The 23,908-nt window shown below is 33.9% G+C and overlaps 1 protein-coding gene across 1 annotated transcript in view; it reads right to left on the bottom strand.

The window, feature by feature from the left end:
• Hs3st-A (Heparan sulfate 3-O sulfotransferase-A) overlaps positions 1-23,602 on the bottom strand; it is a 67,274-nt gene extending 43,672 nt beyond the window's left edge. Inside the window, exons 1-2 of the mRNA XM_072538769.1 lie at positions 23,449-23,602; positions 11,521-11,626 (exon numbers count right to left, since the gene is read on the bottom strand). Coding sequence (XP_072394870.1) covers positions 11,521-11,591 — 71 coding nt within the window. The 5' untranslated portion in view covers positions 11,592-11,626; positions 23,449-23,602. The remainder of the gene's footprint in view (positions 1-11,520; positions 11,627-23,448) is intronic.
• Positions 23,603-23,908: the final 306 nt, after the last annotated feature.

The raw sequence follows: 23,908 nt of genomic DNA, 5'->3' as shown, positions 1-23,908 counted from the left end.
GGACCTTAGCGTATTTTCTCTTAGCTTTGCATTAATTAGTCCCACAGTGAGACCTATCCCAATACTTTTATATAACAACACCAATTAATCGCCCAAAGCTAAATAATCCTGTGAAACAAAAACACTGGATAACGGATGAAATCCTTAAAATAATTAAGAATAGAAGAAATTTTTGTGAACGTGATGTACATAGCGAAACGAAAAAGCATAGTTTAGGAAACTTCAACAAAGAAATAAAACGAAAATGCAAGGGTGAGGCAAGAGATCTATTTAGAAAAATATGCTACATAGAAAGAGACTTTAAAGCCAGAACTTGGGCCGTTGAAGACCACACAGGAATATTGAAAACCAACAGAAAAGATGTAGCATAAAGACATGGAGATTTTATTGCCGAGATCTATGTATATAGACATCAACGTTAGGAACTTGGAGACTGGAATATTGAAAACCGACAGAAAAGATTATAGCATAGAGACATGGAGATTTTATTGTCCAGATCTATGCCAAAGATCAACGCTAGGGACTTGTTCACCAAACCCCTGAAGGAATCGAAGAAGAACCTAATATACTCGAGAATGAAACAAGAATGTTGATCAGTACACTCAAGTATAATAAAGCACCAGGTATAGATATGATAACAGCATAGATTTTCAAAGCCACAAAAGAAACCGAAATAAAATTGCTTTACTTGCTCTGTTACAAAATAAGGCTGTCCAGGCAGTGGCGTGACAACTGAACAAAATCGACAATAACGACATAAACAATACATAAACGACAATACATAAAAATGGCATACAGCTTCCATAAATGCAACAACTATAGAACCATCTCCCTTACCTCACATGCCAGCAACATAATGCTACACATAATCAATGAGAGACTGAAATCTTTCCTACAAATATCTCAAGAACAAACTGGATTTACTAAAAGTAGACGCACTCGAGAACACCTTCTGAACATAGGACAAATAATGGAAAAATTTAAGGAAATCAATATCACATTGCACCGGGTGGTCCAATAAGCCGATCTCTCGGCTATATATCAGAAACTATTCATGTCATAACTTTAGGAGAAAAAATTCCTTCTGAAAGAGAAAAAGTTTCTGGGTTAACCGCTAGGGGGCGTAACCCGTGAAGAAAAATTTGAAAACCAGTTTTTTGTGAAATATGTCCAATTGTACCAAGTGCTAAATAAGTAAACTAGAAAGAGGCCTAAATTCCGCACAAAGTTGTTCAAGTACTTTATTTTTTCAAATAAAGGATGGGAGAGACTGGGAAAGTATTTGTGGATAAATACCTATAACTTTGGTTTAGATTAACCGATTTTAACGATATTAGTGTTATTAGAAAGAGTGTAGATGATTTAATTTAAATCTACTATAAAACAATTGCATTTAGTTGGAATTGTCATGGGTAGAGGGTACTTTCGAATAGAAAAAATTTAAATTTATTTTTCTTCAAAATGTTTAATGGAAACACCTATTTATTGTAAATTATAATAGAACTGGATTAAATTCGTAAGAAAATGGTGCAAATCGCATGTTGATAGCTTTTGTCGAATTCGAGATATGAATAAAAACACATAAACATAAGTAAGTATAGTATTGACTCACCCTTTATTATAACTTACAATTAAATATGTGAAAGATCATACAAATATCTCGATCATGAAAACTTAATGTCCAATTAAATGTTCAAATTGTTTTCCATCGTTGTCCACACAAAGATGTAATCTTTCGCGCGTAGACATAACATCTGCTTCAATTTCAGCTGTTGATATACTATTTATTGCGTTTATAATGTGCTGTTTCATGTCGTCTCTCCTTCCAATCTATTTATTTGGATAACTTGCATGCAAATAATCTCGTCTGGAAAAGTGCGCAGGATACCCGTCATGTTGTAATAATATTCCATTTTGGACACAACAATTGGTAACAATTTCCAATATTGCCATATCACAAAAACCTCTTGTTAGTACAAGTTAGTACAACCTCAAGTTAAGTACAATTTATATGCTGACGACCTGATTTTATATTGCCGCGGTAAAGATACGTTCACAACTACAACTTAATCCAAAAAGCAGTAAATAAACTAACTTCTTGGTCTATAAGCATTGGTAATAATTTCTCTGCTGAAAAATCAAAAGTACTCAAATTCAGCCGAAGAATACGTAGCATATTATTACCTCAAATTACATTAAATGGTACTCCGCTCACAGTAGCTGATAAACATAAGATACAAGGTTTAATTTTTGATAGTCGACTAATATAGAAACCTCAGATTACAAACGTTAAAGCTAATTGCTTAACTAGATTAAATCTGAGCTGATGAAGATATCCTAATTAGGGTATACAGATCTCTCATTCGCTTTCGACTGGATTATGTATGCTTTGTATACATGTCAGCATCAAAGACTTATTTAAGGACTCTTGACATTATTCAGAATATTGCGTTCTGGGAGCTTTCAGATCCAGTCCCGTCGAGAGTCTTCACTGTGAAACAAATGAACTTCCCCTTTTGCTTCGCAAGCAACAACTTCTTCTGACATGCTTTGCTAGAGCGTCTTCGAATCAAAACAACCCTATATATAAGCTCATTTATAAACCCTATAATTGTGAGCCTAACAATACATACCAGACATTACCTCAAATTTTACTATCCCTTGCACGACTTGTTGATTTTTTAATAATATATACTCATATACTGTCATTAACTCCTCCTTAGATTAATATCATACCAAAAATTACCCTTTTTAAACATAAGCCAAATTCTGAGGCAATCTTTCCTCGAACTGGTCAACACAAACTGATATGACGTAATTCTATACACATTTTACCAACCAGGCAGAAAATTAACTAGGCAATCCAGAACTTAAACTACTAAAAAGCACCAGAAAGTCCTCAAAAGGTGATAAAATAGTGGTAAATGCCTTGAAATTGGCTGGAAAAAGATTATGACAGGTCATAATGCTTGCCTAACTATTTACTAGATTGCTGCAGAAATTAGTAAAACCAACTCTGTGGCATAACACAGAAATTATCCTACTTTATAAAAACGGCGATATTACCGACCTAAAAAACTAGAGGCCCATAAGTCTGCTTTCTCATACTTAAAAACTATTTACAAACATAATTACACAACGATTAGAAAATAAATTGGAATTTCATAAACTCATAGAACAGGCGGGCTTTAGAAAAGGCTACAAAACAAACGATCACCTATTGGTAATAAAAAATCTTGTAGAAAAATGTATTAAATATAATAAATCACTAGCTTTAATATATTTTGTGAAATATTAAAAGGCCTTTTACACCATAAATGAACAAAAAATGGAAGATTTGACAGAATTCCGAATTTACAGCTTGCAGTGAGTGGGTGATCGTCCAACTCAGAAATTCACGATGCAGCCTGGAGTAAATCAGGAGGACACCAGATCACTAAAACTGTTCACCACGCTTTTAGGAATAAATGGTGGCTTTCGATATTTGATGGTGTTCAGCACCTCTTGGTTTTTCTTTATTCTTCGGAGTCCATTTTCATTTGTAATTCGATAAATTCAGGGAAATTATTAGCCTTATTAGCCTTGGAAAATATATGTACGTATTCTTTAATTGAAAAGTCATTTGTTTCTCCTTTTAACCAATTTCTTCTATGAAACTTGGTATTTCGAAATTAGGAATAACAAATTTTTGTGCAAAAATATACAGGGTGTCCTGAACCGAAAGTAAATTAGTAACAAATGTTTTTTCAACAAAAAACAAAATTTGCTTAATTTATTAATGTTTGTATTTTAAGAACAATTTCCGAAGTGGAAATTGAAGAAATGTCAATAAACTTATTACATTAATTGTGGCTTGCTACTACTATTAAGACGATATTTTATGCTATAGGTTTATAGATTAGGCACTAACAATGGAACTTTTATAGTAAAAACTGATTTCATTTGCGGCAAAATACAAAAAATACACACGAAAGCTACACTTTTCACCTTTAAAAATTTTTTGATTTGACAAAAACATCTGATCAAAACATATTGAATTTTTACCTTCGTGTTAATACAAATTTGATTTAAAATTAATTTCGAACGCGTAATTGACATTCAAAATCGCCGGTCGCTTTATACGTTGTTTCTGAGAAAACCGTTTATTCTACACAAAAAGTGGAAATAAACATTTTTGTTCAAACTTATCTCAGCTACATTTTTTATGCAGCAATCTAGTAAATAGTTTGGCAATGACCGGTAGTAATCTTTTTTTAGCCACTCTCAAAGCATCTTTTACTATTTTTTGCCCATATTTATATATGGGTATGGTACCTATTCAGGTTCCATTGAACAATAGAATTAAAAATAGTTTATTTAATAAGTTTCCGCGGAGGAATCGCTAGGATCATCGGTAAAAATATTACTTAAAATTTGTTTTGTAATTTTGTTTTTAATTTTAGAACAATGGGATTTAAGATATCTTGGACTTAACACAGGATGTATTTTCTTTAGAAAGTCTTTCAATCTTTCGATATCCTTCAAGTAAGTTCTGGCGACACTGAGAATATCTGAAGAACCATGCGCATTTTCAAAGAAGTCAATAAGTTCTTCTTGTGTTAAGATAAGATTTGGTAAGATCTTTTATTATGTTTCTGTTGTTTTCTTGTTAAATTCTTGGTTTTTTGCTTCGTGGCTTCGGTTCAACGAAGTTATTTTCGTTATCTCTAATTGTGAGGTGGGTGGGATATAATTTCAGATACCTTTTGTTTAGGGTGCTGGGATACAGATGTATCTTGATGTAAGTGTGCGCTCATAACGATGCGCCGACCCTCGCTCGGACCATAGGATGGTATCATATTATCATCGCCACGTAAAATAAATGCATTATTTTAAAAATGCCAGCGTTCACCGTCAAAGGAGAGCGTTCAGCCTTGAGCCAGGTATCGGATCGTAGACTTGGACCACAGTATTCCAGCTTAGTATTTTTTCGACCCTCGACCCTAGTACTCTACGATCGACACTACGAGACTCCGACCACCGAGCCTTGCTCCGACCATAGTATCGATCGCGATCACTTCACTGTCAGTGCTATAATATAGGCGAGGATACAATGCGATGGTCCCCGTAATGAACGCAACTTAAGGTATCCATTTGAGTCTCATTGGGTAGGTCGCATTTATAGGAGTGTGCTTATTTGATTGAGAAGTAATGATTTTTCTAGACGTTACAGCCTCAGTAATAGAGGATCGTGTAGAGAAATTTATCGACAAAGGACCTGATTGTTGTATTGTAGTTTCAGTCTCAGTACTTTAACATTTTATAAAAACTGATTTCATTTGCAGAAAATACAAAAATGCACACGAAAGCTACACTTTTTACCTTTAAATATTTTTTGATTTGACAAAAACATCTGATCAAAATATATTGAATTTTTCCTTCGAGTTGATACAAATTTGATTTAAAATTAATTTCGAGCGTGTAATTGACATTCATCCAGTACGATCTGATCTAGTAGTTGGAGTTGGTCTCCCCAAAGCCTCAGGTTAATTTAAATAAACTATTTTTAACTAGTTGATAGTTATAATAAAATAACAAGCCTAGGTACGCTAGCAGCGACCTCAATATGAAAAAACGAAAAGTCAGAAGACCACTCTTTCGTCATAGAAAAAGAAGTCGCCTGACTTGTTTAATCTTATACAAACACTTAAATATTAGAGAATATTAAAAGGCAGTAAAATAAAATAGAACATAAAACAATATTTCTGTTCGTTAGTTTATCAAATGATTGATATATTAATGTCTTAAGAATAAAAATTACAAGACAATTATTTCCGATGGTTTATTTAAAATACGAAACGAGTTCGTAGTAAAATAGTATAATTTCTAAATGAGTAATAAACTTTATTAGAAATCAACATATCTGACGATAAAATAAATGTTTATTGCATGTTATTGTGGAAATTATACATTATAAAATTTTAGCAATAACTTGTTTATGAAACTATATAATTAATATGTTTATTTCATTGCAATAAATTGTGAACCCATAATGAAAAATATAACTTGTTAATGTTAATGTGACTGTATTACACTCAGACATTTTCTTTTAAGAAATAAATCTTCTTTTATTCAGTTTTTTTTCTTTTTTTTTGTGTAGTTCTGCATCATTTTCTTCCTGGTTCTCATTGTTTCTTATTATTTTCCATTGAATTTAATAATTTTGCTTAAAAATCCTTTTTGTGTGGGTAATCAGCAAATTCTGACTTTAATTTTCTTGTATAATATTTCTCTTACAATCTTTTTTTAAACGTTTTGTACCTGCTAGTTGTACTAGTTGGGCGAGCTATAGTTTGGCCGCTGAAAAGATGGAATGATCTCGTGAATGGCACGCACTCTTAAATATTCCTCTTCCTATGTTATCACTTTTCCTACGTTTACACCGCTCAACAAAAACGAACTAACACTCTCGTTATAATATTTACCGTTTTTACAGGTTATTGATTTACATGCTTTGGGATACATGGGATGCTTTTTTACAAGTGTTCATTATTACACCTTTTTCCTCAACAGTTAAATGTCTTTTTTTGATATTTTTCTTGGAGGTGAAAGAGTGTTTACATCCATATTTAATAAACGTAAGACACATTTAATAAAATCGTTAATAAACCTAACTCACACAATAATTAATACAAATTAATATACGTACGCATGAACTTTACAAACAATTTTTAGCACTGCCAACAAAATTCACCAGACAGCGGAAGTTAAACACAAATAATGACGGTGTAAACAGTCTGTAAGCGGTCTAGTTTTGACCGCGTCTCGATGCTTGCATTGAGTGATCATGCGACCTTGGATTCCATCTTTTAAACGGCCAGATTATAGTAGTAGTATTACACAAAAAAAAACAAAACTAATAAAAAGTGTGCAAAAACCTGATCAACAAAGAGCCAGAGAATAAACGAAAGTGTTTATTAGGTGTTTAGGGCATCCGCTTAAATTTTGTTTTTAAACAAAATTTTATATTTGTCAGAAATGTTTATCAGAAATATACGCAATATAAAAGTATTAAAAATTATAAAAATAATCGCGAAATCTCTATTACGAGGATAGATTGATATTAAACTAGCCAGGCTTTGATAGATGGCGCTACTTGATACCGAATAGGTTTCGGTGTTGACATTTGCCATTCATGACATAACATCTGTCAAAATTTTAAGTTTTAAAAACGATTAGTTTGGTTTTTATAGCCGTCAAAAGCAAGCAAATTTTGTGTTTTCGGAGAAATGGAAAAAGTCGAGTATCATTCGGTGATTAAGTTCCTCTACAAAAAGGGTAAAACGAATATGCAAATCAAAGCCGACCTAGACGAAGTTTATGGTGAGGTTGCACCTTCGTTAGCAACAGTAAAATTTTTGAAAGCTGAATTTTTTCGTGGTCGTAACAGTGTTTTTGATGATGAGCGTCCCGGGAGGCAAAATGAATTCACCACGCCGGAAATGATCAACAAAGTCCATGACATGATTATGGCAGATCGTCGAATTTAGCTTCGCGAGTTAATAGAGGTCCTAAAAATTTCCTACGAACGCGTACACAACATTATTTACCATTATTTGGACATGAAAAAGCTATCCGCGCGATGGGTGCCGCGTTTGCTGACGATCGATTAAATGCAAAAACGTGTGATCACTTCTGAGACGCTTTTGGCGATGATACGGCGAGATCCGAAGGATTTTTTCGCCGATTTATCACCGTTGATGAAACCTAGGTGCATTATTACACACCGGAAACCAAAGAACAGTCGAAACAGTGGCGCAAACGCGGCGAAGGGCCGCCGAAGAAGCAAAGAGTGCACATTCGGCCGGCAAAGTGATGGCGACTGTTTTCTAGGATGCGAAGCGCATCATCCACATCGGCTACTTGGAAAAAGGAAAAACAATCAATGGTGAGTACTACGCAGCATTATTGGATCGATTCGATGCCGAATTGCGTCGAAAACGCCCCGGTTTGGAAAGCAAAAAACGGCTCACCGATCGGCCGTCGCCATGGCAAAATTACACGAATTGGGCTATGAATGGTTGAACACCCAACGTATTCCCCAGATCTTGCCCCCAGCGATTTTTTCCTGTTTCCAAACCTGAAAAAATGTCTCGGAGGACGCCGTTTCACAACAAATGATGCAGTCGTCGCTGAAACTACGGCCTATTTTGAAGAGCTCGAGCAAAGGTACTATTCGGATGGGATAAAAAAATTGGAACATCGTCTTACTAAGTGTATCGAGCTAAAAGGGGACTATGTTAAGAAATAAATCGATTTAATTTCAAAAAACTTGTTTTTTCTATCTAATGCTAGTTTTATATCAATCCACCCTCGTACTTCAGTTGCCAGATACGAAAATATCAGTAAACCTCTAACAATCATGCAAAAAGTTTACCACTAATATCCCCGGCTTCCCTCCAAAACCTACACTCGTATATGGGGGGCGGAAAAAATGTGTTTACCAAGAATCTGTACGCTAAAGAAAGAAAAAATGTTTCAAATCAAAAATGTAGCTAAGTTTGAACAAAAATGTTTATTTCCACCTTTTGTGTAGAATAAACGGTTTTCTCAGAAACAACGTATGAAGCAACCGGCAATTTTGAATGTCAATTACGCGCTCGAAATAAATTTTAAATCAAATTTGTATCAACTCGGAGGTAAAAATTCAAATGTTTGTATTTTGCTGCAAATGTAATCAGTTTTGATAAAAATAAATTGATATAAGCTTGAATGCTCGAATAAATGAACTTTGATCAAATAAAAAGCAGATATAGAGCACAGTTTTATTAATTTAATCTTGCCCAAGTACTTTTACTCCCTAGAGCATCTTCAGGGGCATCTGAAATAAGCCAAGAAACGTTTTTTTAACTGAAGAATCCTTAGGTCAATGCTTAGTTTCATAGAATTTTGAAATGTGCAGATCACATCTACATGATTTTGACTGCTCATTCAAGCTATCATATCCCACATGTCACTTCAACATTTCCGTTGACCGGGAGCCATTCTGTCTACGGTTTCCATACATAATAAAGGTTCGCCTCTTTTTAAAAAAAATTTACATTATTTGTCCTTGTGTATTGCAATGTGATGTTTAATTTTATGTTTATAACATTTTATTCTTGTTGTATAGGCCGCAATTGACGAAGTAAGTCTAAAACGTTAATCACATAAAAACTTTTATCAACCATCAACTTCGAGTTTTTATCGAAGTTAATTAATTTCTTCAGTTAAAAAAACTTTTCTTGGCTTATTTCAGATGCCCCTGAAGATGCTCTAGGGAGTGAAAGTACTTGGGCAAGATTAAATTAATAAAACTGTGCTCTATATCTGCTTTTTATTTGATCTTGGGGGAAAGGCGGCGGGGATATTATTTCAGATACGTTTAGGGTGCTGGGATAAGGATGTATCTTGATCTCAGTGTGCACTCATAACGAGGTGCCAGCCCTCGCTCGGACCATAGGATGGATGATCATATTATCATTGCCACGTAAAATTAATGCATTATTTTAAAAATGCCAGAGTTCACCGTCAAAGCGCAGCGTCCAGCTACGAGCCAGGTATCGGACCATACACTTGGACCATAGTATTCCAGCTTAAAATTTTTTCGACCCTCAACCCTAGTACTCTACGATCGACACTACGAGGCGCCGACCACCGCGCCTCGCTCCGACCATCGTATCGATCGCCAGGTAAAATAAATGCATAATTTTAAATGCTAACGTTCACTTCACTGTCCGTGCTATGATCTGGGCGAAGATACGATGCGATGGTCTCCGTAATGAACGCACCCTAAGGTATCCATTTGAGTCTCATTGGGTAGGTCGCAGTTTACTGGAGTATGCTTATTTGATTGAGACGTACTGATTTTTCTAGACGTTTCAGCCTCAGTAAGAGAGGATTGTGTAGAGGAATTTATCGACAAAGTAGCTGATTGTTATACTGTAGTTTCAGTATCAGTACTTCCTGTAGAGAGTTTAGATGAACAGTATTTTGGGTGGTGTTTGAAGGAGTCTTATTATTTTTATTGGGACACTGAGATGCCAAATGTCCTTGCTGCTTACATAAGTACCAAGATTGCTTTTCGATGGAAAAGAAAATTCGATAGTTGTTATCCTCATGGTTAATTAACATTGAATCGGGTAATTTGTCAAAGTTAGTTGGTGTTATAAAAATGTATCGTCGTAAACTCCAGATATGCGTAAAAATGCTGGATTTGAAGTCCGTATCCTGAGAAATCGGCCTATCAGCTCGAAGCTTTCGAAATGTGGTGTTATAGGCGCATCTTACGTATATCCTGGGTTGACAGAGTTACTAATGTGGAGGTCCTGCGTAGAATGGGGAAAAAATGTGAAATTCTCATGACCGTCAAAACTAAAAAATTGGAACATTATCTAGGACATGTAATGAGAAATCAAGAACGTTACGGTCTTTTCCAGCTGATTCTGAAAGGGAAGGTAAATGGTAAGAGAAGACCGGGAAGTAGACGCATTTCCTGGCTTCAAAATTTACGAAAGTGGTATAACACTACCACTACTAAGTGGACTACCACTGAACTGTTCCGCGCTGCAATAAACAAAGTAAAGATAGCCGTGATGATCGCCAAGATCCGGAACGGATAGGCACTTTAAGAAGAAGATCCTGAGAAAATCAATTGGAGTTATTAGATGTATACCTAAGTTTTTTAATTGTTCTTTTATAATGCTGTGCGGAATACTTGGACATACGTTAAAATAATCAATCGTTCATTTGTAGTTATGTCTTCGGGCTTGAATACGTTCTTGATTAATTACTACAATCACATTGTCGTTTGCTAGAAACTCATCGACTGTCTATTCACTGGTAAAGACGATACAAATACGATCGTTTATAATTTTAGAAATAGAATGTATTTTTTTGGGATCCACTTTACATATTACTGCATTAAGGTAATATGGATAATAAGGATATTAGAGTTTGGGAGTGAGTGAAGTAGAATTGCTTGTTTTTTGTTTGGAGATTTATTTGTATGTTGATTTGTATAAACTATGATTTGTATGAATATAATTTTGATGGTTGGTATACCTACAAGTAGATTGTCAGAACTGTCTATGGTGGAAGTTCCCGCTGTGGAATCCATTTCCATGCTTGTTCTAAGTAACCTGAATACGGTCCTGGTGCTTATAATGGATCATTACCGGAAGGACTGGTAATTAACCTCACGCCAAATCGGTGAAATAGTTGTTTACCCTTGATTTGTTATAGATGAAATAGGAAAATCAAACTTACAGTTTTTAGTCCAGAAGAAGTAACATTTTTACACTGCACCTTTGTTTAAATTTTAAATATAAACCCAATTGGTAAAATTCTTTAAAGACATTAATATACTTAACAAAATTTAATATTTATAGCTAAATTACCTCATGTATATGAATGTAGGTCGCTAATAACCTCAAAGGTTGATGCGACAATGTGCCAGTCTGCTATAATTATTTAATATTTAGTATTCCAAAAAGTACTCACAATATATCGAAATGTGGTGGTCGGACGCATCCTCTTCTTGTTTCTGTTTTAGCTGGGCTCATTATAAGCATCGATTTTCGTCTACCTCCATATCATCATAGAGACTCTGTAACAAGCAATTAATTAAATGCCTTAATAAAAGCCTTTTGACTGATATTTATCAATACTAAATTGTGGGTACATTGCAATATATATGAAATATTCAAATATCAATAAAACAAGATAACGTTACATTTAGTAAATATAGTATTTAATTAATACGAAAATAGAAAGCGGAGAAATTGTTTATTGGTTCGACAATCATTTTTCTGTGCGAATTTTGTTTGCAAGCGAAGTTGTGGATTGAAATGAAATCGATCGTTTGTTGCCAACTAAAAATTTAACCTGACATAAAAAGGTAGGTCTCTAGCTTTCAAGGAAAATTTCAAAAATACACCTTAAGTCAACAAATTTTTTACCGAAAATGAAAAATTTGTTTGACCAGAAGTAAACCAAGACATTCTTTTTCACTTTGATCACGAATCTGTTTTCAAAATAAGTGTATCCATCGTCGTTTCCTAGTTAATCCGTTTTTATTCATTTTCTCAAAACCGGACGTAAGAATTGAAGGGTTAAAGTTTTTTTGATTGCATTTTTACAAGAACCTGTTAAAAAAACTCAAATTTTGAATCTAGAATCTTTTAGATAACAAAAGTTCTTGCGAGCAATTTTTTTTGAAAAATATGCATTTCACCCTTTAAAAAAAATTCAAATATGTACATAGCACCTTTGTCCACCAACCTATTAGGATGTAGGGTATATGAAAACAAGTCCATGGTGCTATGTGTAGATCAGGAGACAAGCCAAAGTCACAAATTAGAGCTATATTTTATTTAAAATAAATCAAAATAACATTCTGTTAGTCAATGCAAAAATGGTATACAAACATGTAGGACGCTACCCTTTTTAATTGCCCTGCAAAATTGGTTCGTAATACCATCTGTGTTCAAGGGGTACATATGGCAATAACTGCTTAATGTCTTCTTTTTTCTCTGCAGACAAACTGCCAATCTTCTTGTTTATTCTTGGAACTACAAAGTTTGGGTATATAACACACATAGTTTTATTTGTCTTATTGGTAGACCTATAACGTCGAATATCCACTTTCTTAAACGGCATATTGGGGTCGTAGCTATATTTAAGCAGATAACTACCAAATTCATCTACCCTTATCCATTTGATGCCATCTCTAAATTGAACAGTCTCTCCAAGAAGACCCTTTTTCCGGTTTATTAGTTTTAGAGATGTAGCTAATTTCTCAATGTTCCTCTCAATGTTCCATATTTAAAACCTGGTTTCCTTTGGTTGTTTGCAGTATTATCTGTCAATACTTATCTGATAAGAATAAATTAGGCTGTTTCCGTAGATTCTTTACGATGCGACCAAAGTCACGATCTGAGTCTAGATAAGAGTGGCCCACCTCTGGAAATTTATGGTGTATAGTTTTAAAGTACCCTTTTAAAATCATGTACTGGTACAGACAAATAATCTGGAAATTCTTATTTTGTCTGGTACACGAGTAGGACCACACTTGCAGATGATTTTTTTCTCGAAGTGTTCTATCACTTTCAACCGCACTCAACAGTGAACTTGCAACTTCTGTACTGCCACGATTTGTTACGTCTTCTGTCCAGGTAAAAAATAGGCCCCTGTCTACATTTTTTGAAATTATATGCAGGCCGAGATTGTTAAACCACATCTGTCTTTTATAAAAATCTTTTGATGTGGACAAACGAGGCAATGGCATAGTCTGTTGCAGATCCATAGTGACATATGCAACATCGTTCAACACATTGGCACTTTCCCTGTCATTTTTGAGCCTCAAATGCAGATTTATAAAAATCAATATGTATCACTCTTAGGGTATCCAATGGATAAATTGAACACGTAATCATAAATAAATCTGTACATGGACTCTATTACTTAGAATTCGTCTGAAACTTGGTCTAGTCTGCATTGTTCAAAGTTAAGTTTGTACATTTTAGGTACGGACAACAACGGTGATAAGTATTTTTTGTTTGGATTGTTGGCTCTAGAATAATGAGACAACTCAGCAGGAAACGAAGCAATATGTTCCATAACATATTTTTTTACATCTGTATCAAGTTTAGTAGGCCTGTTGTTATGCTTGCCCCGTTTGTCTAACTCTGGCGCTGACAAACATTTTTTTTATCTGGTTTTGGATAAGAAATACTTTCTTTCTGTCTATTTGGTACAATGACATTAGGGCTGATTTACAAATTGGCACATGAGTTCCATTTACTGTAATACTGTACTTAAAAGATGCAGTTTTATGTCTGTTTGCACCCTTATGTTTTCGCCGAGGTTTACTTATGGAAATTGATTTAAAAAGAATTACATTTTTCCAGTTAATATCATGTTTGTAGAAGTCATTAAAAATTAATACTTTTGTATCCTGGTAATCCTATTTGAACATTTTAATCGACACTTCTCATTACAAATAATATTATTCTCATTAATGATTTTGGCAGGAATCATTACACCTTTAGGAGATAAGTAACTTTCTTTACATTCTCTTGCTTTAGCAGCCACATTTCTTTTCCATTGTTGTTTGTTTTCCTGCCGTTTCCTGGACAATTTTTGTTTTTTTACTTGTGGTTCTACATCTAAATGAGCCTGGTCACTATTAATAGGGCTACTCACCACTCTATCCTCAACACACCTGCTGTTCGTAATTGAAATGGGAATTTGTATTTTTACCACATCACTTTCCGCATTAGATTGTGGATGTATTTTTGCTGTAGAATTTGTACTTGTTAAAGGGGATTCTAAAAAATTAGTTTTATCTCGACAAGAAAGAAACCTTCTAGAAGAGAAAATGCGAGCACATCTTGTATAATCATCATCACCATTATCCTCACTATCACTAACGATATCTGAGTCCGGTACATATTCATCACTTGATGGATCGTCGAAAATGCAACTGACATCTTCATTTTCACCTGAAACCAAACAAATATAGTAGTCTATATCATTGTTCTATAAGATTATAATTATAACATTGCGTTTATTTTGTTATTTGATAAAATATTGTCTACTTTAACTTTTAACATAACCTCAAAATCTTTGATGTGAGAAAAACAATATTTTAATTTATTTGTAATGGTAATTTACTGTAGTATATTATTTTAGGTTAGTTATTTCATCAAGCTTACCTTCATAACTGTCTTTTTTTGCCTGTTTAAGAGCCAATTCTAATATTTGTTTACTTCTTCTCATCTTGCACTTTATTTTACAACGTCAACAAAGCACAGTGACTAAGTGGATGAAGGTGTTATGTGCATGCTGAAGACACATGGCACCTTCTCCCTCCAAACATTCTGCATATTAGTGTATCATAACCCCTTCACCAGCTGAATAAATACTAAGTTATGGCTAGAAGTGAATGGGAGATAGTGCTATGAGAAATAATAACACATAACGCCTTCATCCACATAGATATCCCAATTTTCAAGCAAATCTAACATAACACCTTCACCTTCCAAGCCCTTCAATTAACGTTTTGACAATTTTTTGTAATAAGAATCCGTCGTTAGTTTTTCTCTATCTTCAATACAGTTTTTTCATTTTAAAACTGGAGAGACGGACGAAAAACAAACATAATGTATTGGATCGATAATTTATTTTAGCATAATTATTTTGTGTGGTATTATGTGGTTAAAAAAAAACTATTACGAAAGCCCCTTAGAACTGTACAAATATTACTACTTGTAACAAGTAAAATTAATAACCAGGTAAAGAAAACCAAGCATACCCTCACAGGTGAAAATAGAACGGGCGTAGGAAATTTCGACACTAAGCAGGTAGCGACTAAAATTTAATGGCAATTTTCGACACCAGCCCCAATTCCCGTTTTTATCTTACAGGTATATTCGACACCAAATAAATATAGCTGCGACATAAATAAAATACCATAATTAATTAATTAATTTATTTTAATAAAAGTAATGTGCATTTTATTTCTTTATAACTGTAATAATATCTAAATATAATACAACTAGTACCTAATTTTTGTACATTTTACCGTTAATATACTTGTATACAATGATGTATTTGCTATTATAGGAATGATAAGATACAGCTTTTATAAAATCTAACCTACGTATTTGTTTGGATCGTAGTTTATCCATCATTTTCTCCAAAAATGCCAATTTAGCTTTAACAGTAGTATCTTTGATTTTTGCTGGTATATGTAAACTATTTATTTTGACATAAGTGTCTACTTGAAATTCTTTTAACTTTTCAATAAAAATAAAAATAGAAGGATGTGTTGAATAAAAAGAAGAATTAAATCTCGAATGAAAGGATTCACAGGCATTTGTGGTCCTCGTAATAGACGGATTCTGATTAGACCATATGTGTGGTGGAAATAGAGCGCTATCGAAAATGTAATTTTCCAGTAAATAATCTGCATATATATCAAGTGTTGCGTTTATAGGTTTATATAATATTAAATCATAAAGAAAGCATTCTTCAACTTCTGCTGGATTTAAATAAGTTAAACCAAACGTATGCCTTAACCATTTTCCAATTTCTGAATTTGTATCCTTATATTCTTGTACCAAACCCAAAGATTGAATTTTTTTAAACCAGTTTTGGTGTAAGTAAAAACGGCATCCACTAATTTTTGCATTGGGCCACATATACAATAAAGCACAGTGAATTGCTTTTTCAAAGTCCACAAATATTTCAGTTGGCTCTAATGATAATTGAAATGTTTCAAAAATCTTAGACCTTAATAAAGAAAATAAATTTTTGTATGTCATTGACAATTTGTCCTTTAACAAACAGTATGCTAAAGGAACATAATGTCCATTTTTCAAGCCATGTATAGTAAATAATTGTAGAAAATATTTGGTACTGTATGAAAATGTACCATCCATATACAAAGTTTTTAATTTACACAACAAATGAATATTTGTCTCGCATGAAAATACAATTACGTTTAATTCAGGATGATTTAAAAACAAAAAACTTCCATTGCGACAGGTTTTAGGAGAATAATTACTAACCGCGTTATGGACTTCTGATATGCTTCTTGGTAACGGACCTGGTAACAGTTTACGACGACAGTTGTAAATGTTCTTTCTTATGCTAGCTATGTCAGGAACCGTCAGCAAATTGGCATCACACTCAGCAACAGCAGTTCTTGTAATTTTGGCAGGCTTTTCCGATATGTCCTCTTGGGCTTTTCTTTTACATGCATTGGTTACCATCTTTACTTCAAGCTTTTTTGGATCGGCTTCATGATTATGTACCAAATCACTTCTTGTGATGGTGAGGTCCTCACAGCCTATTGTAAACACTTTTGCGGAACACTTAGTGTTTCTTTGGATGCAGCGCCAAAATATCTCGCCGCTTTTTAACACTTTCGAGAACGCTGTTTCGAGAACGAATGATGCTCCTCCACTAATAAATCTCGACCACGGGAACTTTTTATCAAACTCATTTTTTAAATATCCGTATACGTGCACAAGTCAATGTCAAACAAGTAATAAATTACAACTGAAATAATTTAGTCACAAGTACACAAGTGCCACGCCCCCCGCCGTGACAATAAATATTGGGAAAACCCGCTTGTCCTGCTTGGGTGCAAATGTCCATCGCCGCTAATTACCTACCTACCTGCTTTACGCCGCGGTGTCGAAATTTCCTATAATAAAATTTGACCCTTCGATTACCCCAGGTACAAAGACAATTTGGTGTCGAAAGTTCGCCAGCCGAATAGAACCACAATTATCATCAATATAATCATCATTATCAACATCATTTTCCATTATCTTATGTAATCGATTTCTCAATATGTGCCTGGCTAAGATTTTTTACTTATTGCGCTCGTAGTTTATGTTATTTCTTAATCATGCTCTTGTTTTTGTTTATTTCTTTTGCTGATTTTTGGTCATTAAATCGTCACCTAATTGATTTTTAAGCCTCATTGATTACATGTTTATCTTAATAATCTAATGTATCTGTGTGATTTCCTACGTTTTGTACGGTTGTTTAATTACGAATTCATATATATTATTTTTATTTAGAATTGCCGCATCAACCATTAAAGCTTATTAGCGGGTTTTACAAATGTTACAATTACTAAATATAAAAATTCACAGCTAGAGATCCACAGCTAAAGAAACTGGACAGAACTTTCGACGACGATTAATGCAACGAAATAAGGATAACGATTTTAAAAATATACACTTGGAACGTGCGTTGACTTTATGAAAATGAAAATCTTAAAAAAATAATAGACATACCAATTTAATATAAAGCACACATTACTGCTGTGTAAAAAGTAGGATAGACTGGCCAAGAAATTATCCAAAAGGGACAATGTGATATTTATTACAGCTGTCACAAGACCAATTATGAATTCGGGACTGAATTCATTGTTAACAAAAAAGCAAAACATCTTATCATGGACTTCAAACTAATGGCCACGAATATGTTATCTAAGAGAAAAAGCTTAGTTTTTTAACAACAGTCTAATAAATGTACACGCCTCAACCGAAGACAAAGAAGAGGATGTCAAAGATTAATTATATGACGAAGTAGAGACCATCTACGACATATGCTCCAGAAACGACATCAAGATCATAATTGGCGACCTTAATGAAAAAATAGGGCAACAAAATATATATAGTCCATATACCGGAAAATATACTGCTCATGATATCACTAACGACTATGGAAAAGAATAATAGGATTTGCAGCTTCCAAGGGCATGGTCTTTGTAAATACCTACTTCCCCCACAAGAATATTCATAAAGTAACATGGACTTTGCCCGATGGAACAACAAAAAATCGAATAGATTACATCCTAATAGAAACGACTCACTCCTGTAATCTATGTACATACTTATTGTGCGGCTAATATAGATTACTTAACTTACTAATACGCGCAAGAATAAACGCAAAAAAAGAAAAGAACACTAAAAGCACTTGCTATAATTTAAAACTCTTGAAAAAGTCCCGTACACTAGAAAGGTATCAAAAGTACCTGAAAATGAAAATACAATAGATGAGAATTTAACAGCTGTTGGTTTGATGATGAATGTGACGATATCATTAAAAGAAATAATTATGCGTATAAACTTATGCAACAAAGAAGAACAGTAGCAGAAGAACAGGAACAGGATAAGAAGCAAACATACAAAGAACTTAGGAAGGAGAAAAAACACGTGCATCGAAAAAAAAGGAAAAGGTGAAACTAGAAATTTCTATAACATCCTAAATAAGACAAGAAAAGAATTCAAACCACAGCTGACGATGTGTGGGGTCAAAAATGAGCATATAGTTAGTACCAGTGACTTAGTACGAAGCAGACGGGTTGAGTACTTCAAAGAACAACTTCGTACCGAAGTGGAAAATGATGCGTTATCCTAAAGGCCAACAAATAACAGCCACTTAGATTCTCCTTTAATATTGGAAGTGAGAGACGCAATCACACGCCTTAAAATAACAAGTCCCCAGGGGTGAACTATAGCATAGTAGCAAAGCCTGGGAAGAAGAACAAATACCAGAGGAATGGTACACTGGAATCCTATGTTCACTGCACAAAAAGGGAGATTTGTTGGAATGTAAAAATTATGGGGGTATAACTCTTCTGAACACAAGATACAAAATATTCTCCAACACCCTGTACAGTCGTTTAAGTACGTAAGTGGAAGAACTCCTTGGTGAATATTAAAGCGGTTTTAGGCCAGGTATTTGGGAACAAATATTAATAGTCAGTGTAATCCAAAAAAAGAAATCCTATCAAGAATCGAACAAGCAAGGAAAACATTCATGAGCATGAAAACATTTTTTACAAGATCCGATCTTAGTCTACAGCTTAGAATCCGAATGATCAGATGTTACGTTTTTTCTGTCTTACTGTAACGCTGTGAAAGTTGGACAATGGACTCTGAAATAGAAAAAAGAATAGATGCCTTTGAGATGTATATATACAGACGAATGTTGAGGATTCTATGGGTACAAAGAGTTACTAATGTTGAAGTACTTCGTCGCATGTGTAAACAGAAAGAATTACTAAGAATAATCAAAGAGAGGAAAATCAATACTTGGGTCATGTGTTGAGAGGCGAAAGATATGAATTACTTCAAGTTATACTGGAAGGAAAAGTACAAGGCAAAAGATCAGTAGGAAGACGCCAGAACTCGTGGCTGAAAGACCTGAGGAGATGGTTCGACCGCTCATCCGCAGAGATCTTTCGCGCAGCAGTTTCCAAAACTACAATTGCCATTTGGATCGCCAAACTTCGAAAGCAGACGGCGCAATGAAAAGAAGAAGGCCAGGTAGGTCAACAATTTTGGTAGGACCAGATTTTTGTGCTACGTCAAATCTTAAAAAAAACCAATGAATTTAACATTGATACGTTTCATCTCTTTGTGGACTTTAATTCAACGTACGATAGCGTACTAAGATGTAAATTATATAAAGCCATGAATGAACTTAACATTCCCCACAAATTAATAAGACTTGTAAAAACAATCATGAGTAAATTGAACTTCAGAGTGCAAATACAAGGCAGGGAGATAAACTGGCGCATCTTTTCTTTAATATAGCATTAGAAAAGAGTATAATTGATGCTGAGATACACAACATGAGACAATATTCAATAAGTCAACGCAGATTATGGCTTACGCTGATGAATTGGATTTGATCGTGTACACCACACGAGAAAATATGGTCCTTACAATAAATGAGGAAAAAACCAAAATGTTAGCATCTATTCCAAATAACAGAGATAGAGCTGGAAACGTCAAACAAAACTTTAGCATAGACTATTATAATTTTGAGGTAGTAAATAAGTTTACGTATCTGAGATCTCTCACAACTAGCGATCGTGACACATCTGAAGAAGTAAAACGAAGGCTACTGATGGCGATAAGCAACAAAAAAACAAATTTAAGCCAAAAAACCAAATTAACAATATATAGAACACTCATCCTACCAATGCTACAAATCGTCTGCTCAACATCGAAAGTGAAAATGGTAATACTGAGATGGAGGGATGGTATGGACGAGGACGCAAGGAAGATCAGCAGCAAACTGTTAACGGTTGGTGAAATGGAATGGGGAAAGTCGAGGCTTAACTAGGACTGTAGCACCAATGATGATGATGATGAAATGCACAAATTACAAACTGATATGTAACACAACTCATATTAAATTTTATGTAATAAATATGTATGTCCCATTTTACAAAGTTCGACCAATTATTGATCACCTCAATGACCGTTTTGATTCAATACCAAAACAGCCCCGTTTGTGTGTAGATGAGCAAATGTGTGCAACGAAGATGCGTTCACAACTTCGCCAATATATGCCGAATAAACCCACAAGTGGGGAATGAAACTTTTTAGTCTCTGTGACTCCTATGGGTTTGCATACCGCTTCGAAGTTTATACTGGTGCTGGTGATAACATTGTCCTTCCAGGGGAACCAGATTTGGAAGCAACATCCAATGTTGTTGTTCAGTTAGCAAAACCTGTTCCTCATTTTATGAATCATATAATTTACTTTGATAAGTTCTATACGTCATTACCACTACTTGTCTATCTAAGGAGCTATGGAATATATGCATTTGGCACTATTCGTCGTGATAGAATTTCTAATTGTAAGTTACCTGCTGACAAAGATAAACGAGCTATTGATTTAAAAAGAGGAGAATCCAGTGAATATGTTGGTACTGCATATGGTGTTGACATAACCACAATTCATTGTAAGGATACCAAAAATATAAGATTAGCGTCTACTTACGTTGGGATTCAGCTATTCTCAACTATACTTCCAAAAGAGTCACCAAGAAAGATTGAAAAATATGACATAATTATTTGGAGCTTGATTGTCCGAATGTTATTAAAGGTATTTTATGTCCACATTTTTTATTACTGTGTTCTATATTCTATTTTATTTTTAGAGTACAATTGGCACATGGGCGTAGTAGACGGCTTACTTGGTCGATATCGCATCCGACTAAAAACAAAAAGCGCTTCACTTCGCCTTTTTTATCACTTTATCGATATGACTTCGGTAAATTCATACCTTCTCCACCGTAGAATTTATGGGAAGACTGTAATTCAGAACCTTCCAAATTTTCGGAATTCAGTGGCTGATGTACTCTGCAAATATCAGGTAAATCCTAAGAGGAAATCAGTAGGTAGACCATCTCTAAAAGTATTGCAACTATCACCAACTGGTTGAAGAAAAGCATATCTACCAGCAGATGATATTCGCTTCGACAACACATTACACTGGCCAACTTTTCTTGATAGAATGGGTAAAAAACCATGCAAGCTAGCTGGCTGCAAATCAGAAACTCAAGTTTTTGTTGTAAATGACAAGTTAATTTATGTTTTTCTTCAACAAATGATTGTTTTATTGCTTTTTAAGGCGGGCTATATTTTTTTTCTCAGGTAGCTAAAAACAAACTTTCAGTCAAAATAAATATCATAATTGGCTCTTTTATGTCAAAACATATCAAGCTATGAATTTTTCCATTGAAAATAAAATTGACCTGGTAGAGGGTTAAGACACTATAATGCTTTCACTGGAGAAAAAACGCGGTAAATTGATTCAATGTCAAAAAAACTCGTTAACTATCATTACAAATAATGGGTTCGAGCGTTCTTGACTACGTCACACCCCTGGATCAGCTGTCAAATGCCATGTGCAATATCATACTTTGTGGTCATTGTGCCATGAGTGGGAATATTATTTGAAAATGTAAATTTGCATATGATTAGGAATAACAAAGATCCATTTAATTAATACTACTAGTCTGAACGACTTTTCAATGTTGTGTTGGAAACCCTCAAACTACGTGTTGAATTTAAAATCAAATATTTTGTAAAATGAGTGTATTTCGAAACCAGATGGGATGTAATAATAATTTTGGGTTAAATAAGTTGAGGTACCATACCAGTTCAATACTGATATTTAATATAGTTTTAGGAAAAATATTGTTTCTGCTTATATGTTAAAGAAGTTCTCCATTCAACAATACAGGATAGTTTGAACCATGTTCTTTCAACCATCAATTAATAGTGTACCGGCATGTAAGTAATGTTTTATTTATTTGGTCATTTATTAATTTATTACAATTTAATAGACTATTTTACCAATTTGTGGGCCTTACCTTGTCTGCTTAAACATTTTATTCATTTTGAAAAACCACAGACATGTAATATTGGCATAATTACTGTAATTTATATCATCTATCTTTGTTTATCTTTATTAGACAACACCCTAATATGGGTTTATTATTTCAGCATTTATTTAACTTTATATCGAGACCTGAAGATGCTTTGCATATTGTAGAAAGCGAAACCGGTCTTCTGGATAGTTAAATTAAATTGATTGTGAGTAAGTCTAATTTATTATTTCTTTTACCTTTTACAAAATAATAACATTAGTAAATTACCGCATAGTACAGAAATCTAGAACTAAGAGTCCTATAGCAAGCTTAAAGTGAAAAGAGTACACAAAATTAATGGACATAATGGACATCCAAAATGAAGATGTACTATACGTTAATTGCAAGTGCCAAAAGTAAAGTAAACTAAATATGAGAGTACAGTAATTACGTTTGTTGTATTGTTATAAATACAATTATTTACAGATTCTAATTAAAGATTAAGTTTGACAGTAAATTACTTAGTTATTAATTTTGATAATAATTTAAAATAGAGATGAAATTATTAGATGAACTACTTACATGGCGAGAGATAAGTTTATGTTTACTAAAATCATGTATTATCAATCCCTAATGTATTTGTTGCGTTTCCTGATTAGAACTGACAAGGTTAAATGGCGGAAATGTTAGTTTAAAAACGAGCATAAATGTTAAAAGATTTGTTTACTTACCGAGACTATGTCGTACGTTGTTGGGATTTTAATATAAGTAAATTTGATTGATCAAATAAATAAGCAAACTTTGTGAAACACTGCCAAGTACTAAATAAAAAGTGGAAGGCGATGAACTGAAGTGTTATCACAGGTAGATAAGCAAAACTGACTTCAAAAATAACAAATATCTTGTTGAATTATTACTTTATACATGTCCATTACGACATAACCAACAATATAGGCAATATTTCTTAAATCAGCAGTTCTCAAACTTCTCAAGAGATTTAAATACGTGGTCACAAGAAGACAATTTTTTTATAAAATTGTCAAAATATTTTGCGCGTCCTTGCCACTTTTGTTAACGACTGGCGTAATCTAATAGATAGTCTAGCCGTGAGAGATTTGATATCCAAAAATGAGACGAAAAAGCTGAATTTTGCTAAGAATGTTTGCCACTGTTGCCCCTGGATTTTCACCT

This window comes from Diabrotica undecimpunctata, chromosome 7 (genome assembly GCF_040954645.1).
Source record: "Diabrotica undecimpunctata isolate CICGRU chromosome 7, icDiaUnde3, whole genome shotgun sequence".
NCBI classification, from domain to species: Eukaryota; Metazoa; Arthropoda; class Insecta; order Coleoptera; family Chrysomelidae; genus Diabrotica; species Diabrotica undecimpunctata.
The sequence above is the reverse complement of the archived record's forward strand: the minus strand, read 5'-3'. Positions and strand labels throughout refer to the sequence as shown.